This window comes from Electrophorus electricus, chromosome 24 (assembly GCF_013358815.1).
Source record: "Electrophorus electricus isolate fEleEle1 chromosome 24, fEleEle1.pri, whole genome shotgun sequence".
NCBI classification, from domain to species: Eukaryota; Metazoa; Chordata; class Actinopteri; order Gymnotiformes; family Gymnotidae; genus Electrophorus; species Electrophorus electricus.
The window spans coordinates 4,785,001-4,803,150 of NC_049558.1; the positions used below are offsets into that span (position 1 = coordinate 4,785,001).

An 18,150-nucleotide genomic window follows, 5' to 3' on the forward strand; every position below is an offset into this window, starting at 1 on the left:
TTTAAAATTATTGTGCAGGTTTGATTAGAATTATATTATAAATTCACTGCTGCAATTTTATTCACATTGTGTTAGCTAAGATTCACACCATTTTGTCAGATGATATATAATTAATGTCATGCAATTTCAGCATTAACAAATCCATGACTAAAAATAGCTACTGTCTCCAGTTCTGCATATAGTGGCCTCTAGTGCCCTCTGTAGCCATTGCCATTGTTTGTTAAAGGTCTTCCACCAGATGTTGAGCACTTACCAGTATTTATATTCCTTTAACAAATTGAGAGGTTCTGTAAATGTAGTCCGTTTTGCCTATGCATACTGCACCCACTACACCAAAGTCAATGTCCAGGTTGGACACCCAAAACATTTCTGTACAGCAACAAGATTTTCAAAGAGATGCACAGGAGGCGGACACAGCACACACTTAAGCCCAGTGAATGCTGCTGTTTGAAAATACCATTAGCTATAAAGACTACATTCTGTGTGCTTTATTTCAGTGGATGAGGATGGCTAACTTAAAACTCCAACTGTATCATTACAAGGTGTTTTAAAGTGTTATTTCTAATAACACTTGATTCTAATAAAACTGCTAGTAATTGTAAACCTGCTTAGTGTCACTTCCCCATCTACCCCTAAATCTAAACCTGGGCTTCCAGAGAGCAATGCTACTGTAGGAGGCACCAGGTATTGCAGGTAATCCTCAGTGCATATAATCTATAAATTCATTTCAAACATGATTTATCACATCCTGAAAGACATGTATATGCAGTGGCTGAAGGATAATGCCCCACACTTCATGCCAGGGTTCCACACTGCCCCATTTCTACAGCAGCCTTGGCATTGCTTTCCCCGGGCCGAGGGCCTGGTGCAGACAGACAACAGCACAGACCCTGCGGAGATCTGCCACTGGTGCAGACAGACACCACCACAGACCCTGCGGAGATCTGCCACTGGTGCAGACAGACGCCACCACAGACCCTGCGGAGATCTGCCACCGGTGCAGACAGACGCCACCACAGACCCTGCGGAGATCTGCCACTGCTGCAGACAGACGCCACCACAGACCCTGCGGAGATCTGCCACCGGTGCAGACAGACGCCACCACAGACCCTGCGGAGATCTGCCACTGGTGCAGACAGACGCCACCACAGACCCTGCGGAGATCTGCCACTGCTGCAGACAGACGCCACCACAGACCCTGCGGAGATCTGCCACTGCTGCAGACAGACGCCACCACAGACCCTGCGGAGATCTGCCACTGGTGCAGACAGACACCACCACAGACCCTGCAGAGATCTGCCACTGCTGCAGACAGACGCCACCACAGACCCTGCGGAGATCTGCCACTGGTGCAGACAGACGCCACCACAGACCCTGCGGAGATCTGCCACTGCTGCAGACAGACGCCACCACAGACCCTGCGGAGATCTGCCACTGGTGCAGACAGACGCCACCACAGACCCTGCGGAGATCTGCCACTGGTGCAGACAGACACCACCACAGACCCTGCAGAGATCTGCCACTGCTGCAGACAGACGCCACCACAGACCCTGCGGAGATCTGCCACTGGTGCAGACAGACGCCACCACAGACCCTGCGGAGATCTGCCACTGGTGCAGACAGACGCCACCACAGACCCTGCGGAGATCTGCCACCGGTGCAGACAGACGCCACCACAGACCCTGCGGAGATCTGCCACTGGTGCAGACAGACGCCACCACAGACCCTGCGGAGATCTGCCACCGGTGCAGACAGACGCCACCACAGACCCTGCGGAGATCTGCCACTGGTGCAGACAGACGCCACCACAGACCCTGCGGAGATCTGCCACTGCTGCAGACAGACGCCACCACAGACCCTGCGGAGATCTGCCACTGCTGCAGACAGACGCCACCACAGACCCTGCGGAGATCTGCCACTGGTGCAGACAGACGCCACCACAGACCCTGCGGAGATCTGCCACTGCTGCAGACAGACGCCACCACAGACCCTGCGGAGATCTGCCACTGGTGCAGACAGACGCCACCACAGACCCTGCGGAGATCTGCCACTGCTGCAGACAGACGCCACCACAGACCCTGCGGAGATCTGCCACTGGTGCAGACAGACGCCACCACAGACCCTGCGGAGATCTGCCACTGGTGCAGACAGACACCACCACAGACCCTGCAGAGATCTGCCACTGCTGCAGACAGACGCCACCACAGACCCTGCGGAGATCTGCCACTGGTGCAGACAGACGCCACCACAGACCCTGCGGAGATCTGCCACTGGTGCAGACAGACGCCACCACAGACCCTGCGGAGATCTGCCACTGGTGCAGACAGACGCCACCACAGACCCTGCGGAGATCTGCCACTGGTGCAGACAGACGCCACCACAGACCCTGCGGAGATCTGCCACCGGTGCAGACAGACGCCACCACAGACCCTGCGGAGATCTGCCACCGGTGCAGACAGACATCACCACAGACCCTGCGGAGATCTGCTGGCGCTTCATGGAGCAGCCTGGCCCAGTACCAGCACTACCTTCTCACACCTGCTTTCACACAGTGCAAGAACACAGAGTGTACTGTTTGAGTGGAAGACCTATGCTGCTCTCGCCACCTTATCCTGATTTGGCTATGTTTCCTATGTGATAAATACTACATTTCTTATTATTTTAAGAAATAAATGAACTGAGTCAGAAATAAAGTGGAGAAACCAGATGGTTTCATTTAAAATACCAAAACTATTTTTACTATAACTTCAACATCTTACGTCTTTGATATTTTATTGGAGTATTAGACTTTTTCATTCATGATATATTTGCCACAGTATTTAACATAAATTACTCACAGTCTATATTTTGGACACACTTTGGACAAGCCTGAAGGCTGCCTAAAGTATCATCCATTTCAACTTTGCAAATTACGAAGAGACCTATGTTAACATTCATAATAAAGAAAACAGAAACAGATTACAGGCTTACATATGATGCATACAGATATGGTGAGCGCCACTGAAACTAGCAGGATAGTTTTTGGCATCAGAAACTATACGTTTTACAAGTACTGTTGAATATGTACAGAACATTTTTTTCAGACTGTTGGCCAGCTCAAAAACAGTCCTGGAGCAAGAGTGTCCATTTCAGCTCTATGTGCTGTTTATGTCAGTATTTGGCTACATGTATTCTGTCAGTGAAAATGACAAAGAAAACCATCTTCTAACCATTACTAACTAACCAAGCTAACAAATCAATATGCTACGCTTTATCACAATCCAATCGAAAACGCTCGTTGCAACTGGGTGCCATTAGCCTTTGTCTGTTCTTAACAATCAAAGGCAGAGCCTTTAGAGAATTGCCAAAAAGCTCAACATCCTAAACTCACCAAGTGTAAGCATAAATACAACATTCTGTGTAGAGGGATTTCACAGAAATGTCATGACACTGTTGTGAAACTCACCTTGCAGATCATGTGAAGGCTTATGGACATATGCAACTAATATTTGTACAGGTACAGCACCAACTGCAATATATTTCAGAGGAGCTCAAAGCCAAGCACAAGAAAGAGACATATTTGCTGACACAATCCCACCTCCTTGAACTATACCAGAGCTCAGAGGACAACAACCTGACTTACATCACGGAGCACCAGCACCACGGCAACAAGTGCAAATGCTCTGCTACAGTTCAGCATCCAGCTGGGTGCAACAGTTCAAGGCTACGCAGCAAGACAGAGAATGAGGCCTAAGGGTCAGAGGGCATCGGCCAGGGTTCGCTGAAAGAGAATGAGCACAGGAGGGCAGATTGGGGAGCTTTCTCTGCACGCTCACCGTGCAGGGAGCTGGGCCTAACCAAGCTGAGGTGACACCCCTCCACATGCTATACCTGCACACGGGAGAGACAACTGGACAGAGAGGGGATGTCCCATATCAAACTTTTATAGGTCATTGACTGGCTTGTCTGAATTTGAATTTCAACTTAATAGTCAGATAGTAATAGTATAGTGTTATGTCAGAGTTAGTCAAAGAAATGAATCAAACAGAAAAATATATTAAAGGTTTTGGTCATTTTCTGTGGTTCTAACTAATCTAACCAGATTTTTCCCTCCACTCGTAAACTGGGCTTTTTCTAGCATACCCTGTTGCATGAAATAGTGACACACCTGCCATCTTTGAACAGCTCCGTTTTATACAGTTATCATCAGCTAGAATAACACATCATTTGAATTGCACTAATAGCATCAAGGTAATAGCATTACATAACTTTGAGCCACTGATCAAGTTACTGCCTCACATTTTGGAAATGTGTAAATATGCCTCATCAGCATGCTACTCTCTGTATGTTTTTCCAACCTCTAGAGCCTGTTATACCTGATATATACAGCTGCTAATGTCTAATTTCCTAAGCAAGCAAAAATCTGATTAATGGAAAATGTTTTTGGCTAACAGATTCAAAGAGTACAGCTGCTGCAATTTGTCTGCTACGCTTACACTCTGCCTCTACATTATATGACATATTTTGCTCAATATTCTAATAAACATGTAATGCTTCCCACATCTTATTTTTATTTTAGCAATTTGTTACACTCTGTTGGAAATGTAGGTAATCATTTCTCTGTTTGGTATGATGTAATACTGTACAGAAATGACATGTGATATTTGCATAGAGGGTGAGAAGAATGTTTTACTCTTTCAGAGAAAAGCTTCCTGGGTTTATTTGTGCTGATTTAAAAACATCACTAGCCGCTCAGGATAGAACATGCGTGCTTGTAAGTCTCCTCGGTTGATCTGATAATGCAGACAGATAACAGGCCACCTGCACTATAAATGTAAGAAACCGGAAATTCTACAGTGAAAGGCCCTTAATATTAAATAATGGATATAAATGACTTTTTTGAAGTTCATAATCAGAAGTGTAATCTGTCATTCAAGATTTTTTTTTCAAAATTTATCCAATGGACCAAAGCTTCACACTGTTAACTAATACAAGAGCTCTACCTGCTGGAGTTGAATACATGATTACTATTTAACAAAGTCTAAGGGATTACTAGAGGTATGAACCATGTAGGTAGAGCTTGCATTATACACATGGAAAATGAAAAGCAGTGATGCCCCAAAGCAGACTCCTGTCCAAACTATGAGGTTTTATCATAGCTATGATGACACTAGAATAGTAAAAGTATCCATTTCCAAAACCAGTCAAAACATTAGCAACTGTTTGGGTATAGTCACAGATGCATTGGCAGGGCTTGGCATATTTGTGTCAGTTATCCTGCCCGACATTCACAAAACAAATTCTTGAATTCTGACAGCTTCCTCTAAAAAAAACACTGCTCTTCAGTGGGTTAACATTTCATCTGTTGCAAAAAACAAAACAAAACAAAACAATATGAATCAAGTGATTCATATTTTAGCATTCTAAACAGTTATTACTGCAATGATAGTGACACGGGCTCACAGCTGTGAGGACTTGTCCAACTTGTTAAGCCGCAAAAGGACTGAACACTCATTTACTGAATTAAAAAACTAAGCCTTCGTGCTCAAAGTGACTGAACAACGGTAAGTGATGTACGTTTAGCCTCTTGTGAACACAACAAAAGCTAGAAAAACGCCTAACATGCCATGCTCCAAACCAAATGGCTTTAGCCGTTTGGCCAGCTGTTCCTGGCGCTGATTCCTTGTGCTACAAAGGAGTCTTGTTTGAGTGGATTACCAGCTCACGGGGGAGCAGGTCACCAGGCGGGGGTGAGCGGGTGTCGGTAGCTAAGCCACGCGGCTTTTTCGTAGCCGCACAACAGGATCCTGCATGTTTTTGGAAACAGGTGCGTAAAAAATAAACAGGTGCGTAAAAAATGTCAGCATTCATGGTAATGTTTTGCAATGTAGATCTGACAGCCAGTCAGCGAACGTAGCCAGAGAGCTTTTCAGTCTCAGTTTCATTCAGCGGAGCTGCTGTATCTAATCTGCTTTTGTCAAATACTGGTAATGACTGTACCTGATACTAATGGATAATGATGTATTAATTCTAACAAAATGCACATGGATTCCAGGGTTTTTTTTTAAAGAAGAAAAAACATTTAAAAGATGTTAAATGCTATATTCATCTTTACAAGGCAGAATAAAGCCTTTGATACTCAAAAATATGTACTTGTAAAATTACTAAGTTATTGTACTTTCAAGTACTTTCAAGTCATAATACTTTTCCTATACTCATGTATATGATCTAAAGAATTTACTTTTAACTCCATTATGTTTTAGTCATTAACGTAGTAAATTTTATTTACCATGTCCTGTTAGTGATTTCACTTGGACCATTTCACAGCCTGTCTCTCACTTTATCTCACTTTATTGTAGACAGAAGACACAAAAAGAGAGGGAAATTTACCAAACACACTTTGGTTACTATGCAGAGATGCTGTTGGCGTTAAAAGGTTACACTGCAGTTCTACAGGTACCTCCTGGTGCTTTTGACCTGGTATTTTCGCTATGACCTAATTTGTTGTTTAGTGGGATGAAGCAACAATACTTTAAGAATTAGTTTAAGATACTATGAGATACTCTCTACTATAGTTTTACCTGAGTGAAATTTTAATTCGCCTCAATAAGCAATGCCAATTTACTCTAAGCCAAGTTATGATGACCAATACAGTGCCATTTTATGCTTGCTCTTGTGACACTGTCAGATGAAACAGCAATTTGAATAACCTCGATGTTTATGCACAGAATAAACAGATTTACTAACATTCGAGAAAATATTGTAGATTACTGTACATACCGCATAATCACATGGCAAACTCTCAAGACAGTTAAGCTTATATTAATTCCAACTCTTGATACAGGATCATACTTCATGCTATTTTGCTTAAGCACTGTGAAATCTATGCAGTGAAATGTGCATCAAAGAGTTATATTAGGCATAAATACATGCCATCGTGCCATCAGGAGTGAAGCAGCATGTTTCAAGTAAATCAGTTCTTATGTCATCGGCTGGTTGTTTTAAGAGAAGAGAAAAGGAGTCTTTCCTGACAGGAACCTGCATGGTGATGAAACAGTGTAGCAGAAAGACATAAAATGAATTGAATGCATTTATAGTATTAATAAAAGGCCAATTTATGGCACTGAAGCATTTGTATGAAGATGCACTCATGGAACAGCTTAATCTCTCATGCTGATAGCATAGCACGGTCCACAAAGACTCCGCTGAGATTTCACCAGCCCTATTAATAACCATCTGATGAAAGGATTACGGACGAGTGCCATTAGCTACAGATCTCTCATACAGTCTCCATGGGAACAAAGGATGCATAGAGAGAAAAATGTCTGAGTCCAAAAGGAAGGAAGATTACAAGACAAGATAAGGGGGACCTATGTGTTCAGAGGGTGGTATGTTGCTTCAGTACAGGCATAAAACCACACAAAACGAGGTCACCTCGAACAGAATAGGAAATACTTTTTTTTTTTTAAATATGTAACATAACCACTAAATGTTGCTGTGAGTTGCTGTGATGGAAGAATGAAGAATGTTTTTATATTAGGGGTAACGGGAAGCACGCACCAGTGTTACAAGCAACATCACTGAACATCAGTTCAGATGTTGTTTAAAAGCTAAAAGTTAATGTTGAACCACATTTAAAGGCTTCATTCATAATGCTGAAGCAACAAGCAGCAAGCAGTGCGTGAGAAGAAAGAGAGAAACTTCCAGTACTCCTCTACCAACAGCAGGGTTAACTTCATTTTTCACACCTCCCTTGGTGTTTTTTGTTTCCTAGTAAGACAGTGTATATGTAGGCTATAAATTACATTGCTTTTTCATGAATCGGAGTGATCCCCATATTTCCGATAAAGTATGAGAAAGTAACTTTAATACTTTATCACTACTTTCACTACTCGATATCTTTCTGACTATCAGAAAGATAATTAATGGGAGTAACTCATTAGTTTAAACCTTTAGAATTGTGATGTTACAGCAATGTCCAAATTACTCCAACTAGAAGTCTTTCTTATGGCAGCAAAGGACTTCTGCTGCATGTTTTCATGCTTTGTGTAACACCTGACATTCCAACAACACTGCTGCAGTTATACACTTTAACCTTTCCTTTTACCATTACCTGCAGTGTAAAATACTGTGCATGCTGGCAAATTGTTACAATATTTACATAATTTTTCAAAAATGTGTACTTAATGTGTACAGTACATTAATATATAATTAGGAATGCTTGTTACAACTTTTGCCCATCAAGCAAGTAGATGTGTAGTAACGAATCCGTTACTTTTCGTTCCTACCCTAGTGGCTTTTGTGAAAGAATATGCAAATATGGCAAAGGTTGTAACAAACATTCCTTAATACACATATTCTTTCAGTCTGTGAGCCAACATTATTCTTTATATGAGTACAGCGGAACAATGTATTATTAGATATTGTTCCTTAGTATATTACACTATAATAAATATTATATCTATGGTATAATAGTGGTGTTGTAATGAAAAGGAATACCATACATTACTTTGCTACTTTAACTACACAAAACAAATCATTCATGATGTGGGGCTGTCAGAGAAGCAGTTAGAGAAGTACCAGGGAGACACTCACTATGCAAGCAGTCTGCCTCCCCACTGAGCTGGCTCCAACCAGGGCAGCACTTGAAAGTCGTCTGATAGTCTTGCTTGTATAGCTGCCTGTAGTCTGTGTAGTAGGTAGTCCTAGGAAAAGATATGAAGATGTCATCATGACTTTCCACAAGACTCTAAAATTGCTCTTGTATTCTAGATTGAAAACTGAATGAAAAATTTGATTGAAAATGAGGTGAAATTCAAAACTACAGCTATAATGTATATACAAAACTACAAGTACACAGTCAGACTGTGAAAATATCATTCTATGGCTATATTCAAGAAAATATATATTATTCAACAGCTGTAGGCATTAAGAACTGAAATTGCAACAGCAGAGGCCAATTTGGATGGACATATGCATATCAGGTTGAACTGGAAAAGACAGGGTTGTGGACTGCCCCAAACCCTAATTAGCACAGTAGTTGTTCCCTGCAGTGGCAGAAGATCATACGCGCACCCCCATTTAACATGGCCGTTTCAGTGACGTGCTCTAATGGCTGACGCTAAGGGACCACAATGCTCCGAGCCACAATCTTTCCTCTGACTCGTCAAACATCCAAGAGCTTTAAATGTCGTAATCTCTCAGAAGCCAGTTTAATTGCGAACCACTGACATTCTCAATTCCATTATCTAATCTCACAGCAAACTTGCAGCCAGACTTTCCTGAAGTTGTTAGGATGAAATCATGGTGGAACTGAAATGGCAGCAGCAGACATAGTGTCTCAGAGAGTGAATGCTGGGAAGTATCAATGCAGCACTTCTATTCATACAGGAGACACATGCTCATAATTAGTTTGAAGATCCAGTGACACACAGAAAGGAGTGAGAGAGTAAAGGAGTGAGGACACGGTTGGGTGAATGAAAGCATAATTTTGCCTCAGAGGGCCCTGCAATAAAAGTGGATGTAAGAGCTTGTGGCCATTGTCAGTTAACATAAGGTCATGTAAAGCCTACACTATACCCAACTCCTTTCATTGCTTACACACCAGCCTTGCCCGTGGCAATCTTGCTTCCAAAGTTTGACGATTTGGGTGAATGCTTTCACACAAGGCTGCTTCTCCACTTTAATTACTCTCTCTCGCTCCACACAGACATTTGGCCTAGGAGGGAAGTGGCATTATCACAAGTGTTTTTTAATCTGTGTAAAGAAAGTGACATGCTGTATCATGTATTGTACTGACATAGGAAACATAATTTAGTATGCATAAAACAATCTAGTCCAGTATCAAGTTTCAAGTTTGGTTTATTTGTCACATACATAGTCATACACAGTATAACTCGCAATGAAAAATATCTTAGGTCACTATGAATACCACAATGCAATATCAAAAGCATTGAAATCATTTTTGACTCTAAGATGTAAGATCTTTATAAACCAAAGTAAAAAATGCTATAGATGAACCTTTTCATGTGACTAAACATGAAAAAGTTTTAATTAAAATTAAAAATTGATCAAAGACAAATTACCATCACATATGTCCCATCCAAAGTTTTTAAACTCTAACCGCAATGTACAGCATATGAACAAGTACAGTGTCTTGTTCAAGAGATGCACACACGCAAACCAAACACTAACCAAGGGTCCTCACGTCATTACTCACAAGAATGGCTGCAGACCTCCGAGATAGGACGATGAACTAATTCCATTTAGCATAAACAATAACGTTATAGCATGCAATGGCATTTTCCTAGTATTACACATACACCTTACTATGAATTATAAAATAATGCTACGAATAGTTTAGTTTCAGTTGCTCCAACAACAAACGCAACATCCACGCTGCGCTACACCCTCTGTCGTCCAGAAGCGCGAGGGTTGCAGGTATTCACAGCACGTAGACACTGTGATGAACAGCGCTGAGAATACCTCAGTCTGAATTTGAACGTCTACGCATCTTACTACTACTCGTTAAGGGTAATTTATAAAGATAATATATGCAATTCGCCAATTCAAAAACTTAAACAAATCCCGTTTAACTTTCAAATTTATATTAAATGTTGATACTATAATGCCATCTTGTGGTAAAAGCTGTAATTGACGCGCAAGGCGTCAAGTATCACCGTGCTCTTGTAATGAAAAAATGAAATCAATGGGTTTAAAGCCAGAATTTGAATCCGTTGTTTAGAATAGTCAATGTGTATACAGATTAATAACATGTGAATACATTTAAACCTACTATAAGCGTTTTTTTTTTCCCATCCAGACAGTTGGAGCCATCAAAACAAACATGCAGCAGAAAGGGGCTTAAATCTATTTTCCAAAAGTTGGAAATCTATTAAATCTATTTTCCAAAAGTGGCCCCTCCTTCATTGATGGACCAACGATCAACAATTGTTTCTGACATTTCTAAACAGCACAAAACCCATACAGCCAGTCTACTGTTTGGTCACTGAATAGTTCAAGGTTTGTGGTTTCATGTGGACATAGTATAAATGAGGACCTCTCAGATGAGATTTCTTTGTTATTACATGATAGCACTATTTATTTATATTTCCATGTACTCAAACAAGGCCAAAGTAGTAGAGATAAAGACTTTAAAGACTCTCAGCTGCACACACCTAATACACATGCATTTCCATTGCTTGTAAGCTACCTCACTGATAAACTGTATCCACATCTCAATCTAGCTTTTTAGTGTACAAAACATGAACCAGAGCCCTCTCGCTTTATTCTGGCCTTGAGCCGGCGCAGCTCTGTGTTGCTACTGTCCACCCTTAGGCCGCTCTCTGTCAGGTGCCATGCCTTGTCCAGCTGCTGCTCTCCATAGTGCTGCAGGGCGAGATGCAGGAAGGCTTGGGCTAGGCGGGACCTGCCTGGGCCAGCGTCCACGCACCATAGTGCCCGGTCCAGATCCAGCTCTAAGGCTTGAGAGAAGTCATGCAGGGCAGACTCATCCCGAGAGCACAGCAGCAGGCTGTGGCCCCTCCTGCACAGGTCCTCCACCCACACCCTGGACTCCTCACCACTGCCTTCACCTGTCTGGTGGGAACACATGACCTGGTCCATGTCTGACACGGCCCGTTCATGGAGGCCCAGGTGAGCTAGGCACACCACCCGTTGGCGCAGGTGCCTGGGCTTGGCACTGCCCCCGGCTCGCACAGCTACTGTCAGCAGGGCTAGGGCACGCTCCCACTGACCGCACTCACAGATGCTGGTGGCCTCCTGAAATGCTACCTGGGAACATGAAAGACAGAGGACCTTTTTCCTGGTATAAGCGACTGCATCATGCAACACATGATGCTGCAGAGTCATTTGTTAATCGTCTACAAAGGTATGGCCTCAACGAGAACAAGCTGAGTCGCCGTTTAGATTCATTACCTGTGCAAGGCGGCTCCTTTGCAGAGGCTTAATGAGGGTCAGCAGAAAGTCTAGCACTGAGGGCTCTTTCTCAGATACTCCACTTAGGCATTTGGCTGCCACAGTGTAGTTCTGCTGCCAGCTCTCCACCACTCCCCACCGGGCCTTGGCTGCAACATTGCGAGGGTCCTGCCCAAAGAGCTGCCGCAGGTGTGCTCCTGCTGCCTTCACCTCCCCTGAGACAGTCGCAAACACAGAGTCTTTCAGCCACCATCCACAACCCTGACGACACTTATCTGTGTGCACGTCTGACGTCTCAACAATGACACTGCGAAGAGAAAAGTGTCGAAGGAAGACACACGAAAGGGAAATTCACCTCGTGCCAGCAGTGTGTCTACGTAGAGAAGGTGCCACCTTGGGTCCCTGCAGTCAATTTTCAGGAGTGTTCCACCAGTCAGGAAAGCTTCCCGTAGACCCTCTTCCCGGCAGGGCGCTGGGTCAGTTGACAGGAGAGTGGAAAGTGTGGCACGGCAGTGTTGCTGTAGCCATTCGCAGACAAGTTTCCTGGCCTTGTCCTCCAGGGACAAAATACTAAGAGTTACTTCTTCTGCATCAACCTGTAAAGCTGCCACCAAGTCTTGAGTGGATTCCTGGGAATGTGAAAAACAAGAGTGTGAATCACTATTTTATAAATTTAAAACCTTTGCTTTTATTCTATAGGATATGGCTCTTATTGCACAAAACCTTCCCTGAAAACATGACTGTAAGCACTTCCTTATAAGCATGATCTACTAATACATAGTATTAAACACATCTTTCAATTAGTCATGGTAAGTTAATGTAATTCCCACATGTGCCTATAGGGGACAGTGTTACCTACAAAATAAACAAATTGGCTGATCTGTTAATAAGATTTACATTACATTTAGCTGACGCTTTTTTTCGGAAGTGACTTACAATTATGACTGAGTGTAACTTGAGCAACTGAGGGTTAAGGGCCTTGCTCAGGAGCCAAAAAGTGGCAACTTGACAGTAGTGGGGCTTGGAGCAGCAACCTTAACCACTGAGCTACCACTGCCCTAGATCTCGTGGCTGTGGTAAAATACTGTTTGTGGTGAAAGTCTGTTTGTTCCACTCAGTTGAACAAACAATAAGCAAATTAATATTTACCTAACATGTCAATTAATAGAATATAAAACAAATAAAACAACAGATTAATGAATTAATAATTTAATAACAAAATTACAAAAAAAGTCCAAATATATTAATTAAATTATAATTAGATAATTATCAACAAAAATCATAACACAATATCAGACATTTTAATAATGTGTTAACCAAGTGATAAGTAATTACATTTATTTATTTGTCGACTCTTTTATCTATCTCTCTATTATCGATTTGTCCACTGTTGCAGGAAGAGGGGCCCGAGAAGCCTGAGAAGCCTGACCCTACTTCTCACCCTTAGCAGATGTTCCCTAGCTAGCAAACCTCAGCCAGGTAGTCTAAGATAAACTTGTATTTTCCACATAACCTACTATCTCTTTTACCACATAACCAGCAAATAACTAGCGATAATGTGATAGACTGAAGAGGGTCAGCTAGCTAATGGTAGGTATCTAGCTAACTTACACTTACAGAACAGAAAACAAAGTTTGTGTACTATGGAAATTATTTAGCTGCCTTGCTGTGTTACCACACCTTCTGCTGGTTTAACATGAGATAGGTGAGCCCTCTGCCACTCAAAGCTTGCACGTGGTCTGGGTGCTTCTTAAGGATAGCGGTAAAGTCAAAAATAGCAGTCTTCCTTTGGCCCAGTAGAGCATAGCACCTTGCTCTCTCCAGCAATGAGTCTATTGCTTGACCACCTAAAAGGATCAGAGTGAGCTTAAAAATTATGAAAGCAGGTTAATCACTACCAAAATGGATTTACTCAAGTTTGCAAACTGTAGAAAAAAATTTGCTAAAGCATACATAGCTGGTAGGGTGTCACTGCACAGAAAAACATGTTGCCCATTGAAACTGCATGTCAGATTTACTATCAATAGAATCACTTCTTCTGTAAACCCAAAGCCCAATTTTCCCAGTCTGTCTAAAAATTTTCTTTCATTGTGAAAACCACATCTGGAAACAGATCATTAAATAATAGTAAGTAGTTATAAAATACATACATTTCTTTGAGGAGCTGTTATGGGATACGGGACAAGTTTCAGAGGATTCTGACAAAAACTGTATTGTATCGTATTTAAACATTTACTTTTTCTGACACACACACACACACACACACACACACACACACATATATATATATATATAGAGAGAGAGAGAGAGAGAGAGAGAGAGAGAGAGAGAGAGAGAGAGAGAGAGAGAGAGACAGAATCAAAATTGTAGTGAAGCACACAGTTTCCAGAGAAACAGGACATTTTGGACAGTGGTCCTTAAAAATCAGAAGAAGATTCTTATGGAGGCTACTTACCTGAAGCCATTATGGCAATAGACAGATAGGCCACAGCCTCTCTGATGGCACTTTCCTCTTGTTGGCTTTGTAAAATGCGTTTTGATGCACTGTGACAGTGTGTCTCAAGTAATGCCTTGTCCTTTGGAGTTGCTACACAGAACAGAGATCGAAGGCAGCTAGTGTCCCCACAATGGATTAGCTTCTTTAGCAGCTGTAGACATGCAGGACAAAATAGGATTTAAGTTAAAAATAAATCCTAAGTAAATAAATAAATGTATGTAGGTATTGTATATGTATTTTATTAAAATGGAAATTAATACACATATAAATAAATAAATGTGGGTTGCAAATACAGAAATAATGTGATAATATGAGGTAAAAATACATGAATAAATTAATAAATGCTCTGTTTATTACTGCCCTTATTTATGTCTGCATGTATTCATTTTTAGGCTGACCACATGAAACAAAACAGCATGCTGATCAAATGCATTTGGTCCCCATGAAACTAAAACCCAAGCAAATGACTAAATGAAAACCAATGCTATTAGTATGCTGGATGTCACAGATCAAGTCAACAAGTTCATTCCTGTTGCCATTACAGGTATTAATCTAAGAAAAATCCAGTGTGACTCATAAAACAAGGCAAGAGTAATCAAACACAGTTTTTTTTTCTGATTAACCAATTGTGTAAACCATGTACCTCATTAGCATAAATAAATAAATAAATGTAAAAATAATGAAATATTGCAATACGTGAAACATTTTTTAATCTTTATATCTTTTGTGCCTTGCTGTTATTTATTGACTAACTTATTTCTGTATTTCCACCAACATGCATTTGCCATGTATTTTCGCCACATATTTATTTACTCATCCATATTTATTTACTGATCCATATTCATTTTTAGTTTTATTTTACTTATTTTTGACTTCTGTAGCACATCACACAACACACAAACAAAGAAATCATAGAGAAGATGACTCATCACAAGCATAAGTTCAATCATCTGAAGCAGCTGTGGGGTCCAGGGGAGACCCAGAAGGCACCTGGTTGGAGTCGTACAGGAAGCTACGGTGCAGCTGGAGCAGGGCCAGGCGGGCGAGGACTGGGGGGTGCAGGGATGTGTGCTCCATGCAGAGGAGGAGACGGTATGCCTCTTCAATGCGGTCCAGCTGGTACAGAGCATCTGCTGCCAGGATCTGGGCTGCATCTGTACCCGGCTGCAGCTCCATTAGAACAAGGGCGAGGGCATGCACACCTGCAGCCAATCTGAATGCAATCACAGAGAAAGATGATAACATTAATGATAATAATAATTTTATTTACATAGCTCCTTTTCAAAACAAAAAAGTTTACAAAATTCTTTACAGGAATAAAGATAAATAAAGATGAATCAATTTTACAAATTGAATAAAGCATAATAAAATTAAATTTCACACATAGAAAATAAAATTTTGCATCAAATTCAAAGAACAGCATGCAAGATTTTAAACTATAATTGTAAAACCAAAATTAATTTAAACAAATAGGCCTTGTTGAATAATCACACTTACATATTTGATCTGTCAATTTTAATCCAAGATGATGAAAAGTCTGTTCAGAAACTGTCATGGTATGGCCCCTCCTCCCGAATGTCTCCCCTTGTGTCTTTGTTTCTTTGTGTGTGTGTGTGTGTGTGTGTGTGTGTGTGTGTGTGTGTGTGTGTGTGTGCGCGTGTGTGTGTGCGTGTGTGTGTGTTTGTCTGTCCGTGTGGCCATGTCCCCATGTGTTTCACACCTGCTCCTTGTTGTGTTGTTAATGTGTGCATATATAAGTTCTTTGTGTAAACGTGAACATTGTCAGTGTTTGATCCCTCAATAGCCCTAATGCTGCGTTGTCTTCCATGTCTCAAAATAAATGTCGTTATATGTATCACAGCTCCTCTTTTGCATCCTGCCAAGTCTCCTCACATTACAGAAGCAACTAGATGAACTTTGGTGTTGATTAATGCCACCATTTGGCAATGTATTTATGGGAATGCATTTGTTAAGCATTGTTGAATAAAACTTGAAATACCAATAGTACATGTTCCTGTTTTGATGTACCTAAACGAAGTGATACTGTACCCTTCTTTGTTGATATTGCACACCTCTCTTCTCTGTGCGGACAGGAACTGGTTGGTCAGCTGATGGTCCTGAACAGTACCTGCATCTTTACTTATACTCTGCTCTCTGACGTCTTCCAGCATGACCCTCCCCTGCTCCAGCAGTATTGTGCATAGCAACCCGCGGTAGTTCCACGGCACCAGGCACCTCACGGTAAGGGCTGTGTCCTGATGCTGGAGTCGGCTGGCTGTGACGTAGTCCAGAGCTGTCAGGTAGTGCAAGCCATCCATCATCCGCACCAGGCCCCTGCCACAGAGTGCTCTCACACAGGCTGGGGGGTGAGGAACACTGTGCTCAATCACGGCCTGGAAGTCCTCCAGAGCTCCACCGCGGTCCTCGGAGAAGAGACGGGCAAAGCCGCGCAGCACCTGCACCGTGTTCTGGTAGCTCTGCTGGGCGGGGGCAGTGGCGAGCTGGCTGCTGATGGAGAGGGCCTCGCGGAATTCGCCACGGAGCAGCAGGCAGTCAGCCAGGCGTACACGCAGCTCCCGCCCGCCTCCGTCGGGCTCCAGGTGGCAGAGAGCACGCAGCTGTGCGATGGCTGGGTCCAGTAGCTCCACACCCTCGCTGGAGCGCAAGTCCTGCCGGACAAGAACCGCCTCCTTGAAGCTGGACAGGCCTCTCTCTGCCTGCTGCCGCAGCTGGATGCGGGCCATTACATCTGTGCCGTTTTCAGCAAACAGCTTCTGGAACTGCTGCCTGGCCGTGGCTGGGTGAGTGGCGAAGCCTTCACCGAGGTCTCGGCAAGCTTCACCTGCTCGTCCAGCAGCAGAAAAATGGGCAGCTGCCCTCCCCACTAGCAAACTAGCTCTCCTCTCCAGTGTTATTCCCTGTGTGGCCAGGTCTATGTTTGCCTCTGTATCACTCTGTGGTTCTGACAACTGCAGAGCCAGAGAAAAAGCCTCAGCACTTTCATCCAACTTACCAACGGAAAACAAGACAGCTGCCTGAAGCTCTCTCACCAGCGTGTTTTGAGGGGAGATAGCAACTAGAAACTCAACTGATTCAGAGGGACTAAGTCCTTTGGTCTTTTGTTTATAATTCAAATTGTTCTCCAACATGCACTCGCCACAGAAAATGGGGAATTTCTGGGACATCTGCTCAAAGAAAGCTTTGACTATCCGAGGCAAATGCTCTGCTTGCCGACCCTTAACAAGTCTTACTGCCTCAGATCTGTTTCCAAGGAAGGCCTGCAAATAAAGTTGAGGGCCTTTGGGGTTGAATGGATCTGAAAGCAAGGAGGCAAGAGCTTGAGTTAACTCCAAAATTAAGCGGGTAGGACCCTCAGGATGTGGCATTCTTTTTCCCTCTAGAAGAGCTGAACATCGAGCAAATATCTCATCTGAGCCTAGGCCTGACCCTAGCAAGACTGATTCCATTTTAAAAATTGAGGCAGAAACGTTATTGGGACATAAAGTTGAGAGAAATAATGCTGCAAGCCCTTTGTTGAGACCCTCTATTGAGTTCTGTGACATCCAAGGTCCATCAAGCCAAGTCTCCAGCATAGCAATCACCTGTTGTAAACAAGACTTGTCCAAGCTGCGCATATGTGCAATAGTAGATCCTGCATCAGTCCCAAATGCATGTGTATACAGAAATACAGCTCTACCCACATCACCAGCTGAGATTATTTTGTCTCCCTCTCTGCA

The 18,150-nt window shown here is 42.7% G+C and overlaps 1 protein-coding gene across 1 annotated transcript; it reads right to left on the reverse strand.

The window, feature by feature from the left end:
* Positions 1 to 9,859: 9,859 nt before the first annotated feature.
* On the reverse strand, positions 9,860 to 17,598 carry ttc34 (tetratricopeptide repeat domain 34). Its single transcript, XM_026998170.2, has 7 exons — positions 16,463 to 17,598; positions 15,404 to 15,626; positions 14,372 to 14,564; positions 13,597 to 13,763; positions 12,272 to 12,545; positions 11,917 to 12,131; positions 9,860 to 11,772 (listed from the first exon to the last, which is right to left on the reverse strand). Exons 1-7 carry the CDS (start codon positions 17,596 to 17,598, stop codon positions 11,230 to 11,232), a joined length of 2,751 nt encoding a protein of 916 aa, XP_026853971.2. The 3' UTR covers positions 9,860 to 11,229.
* Between the last annotated feature and the right edge of the window lie 552 nt (positions 17,599 to 18,150).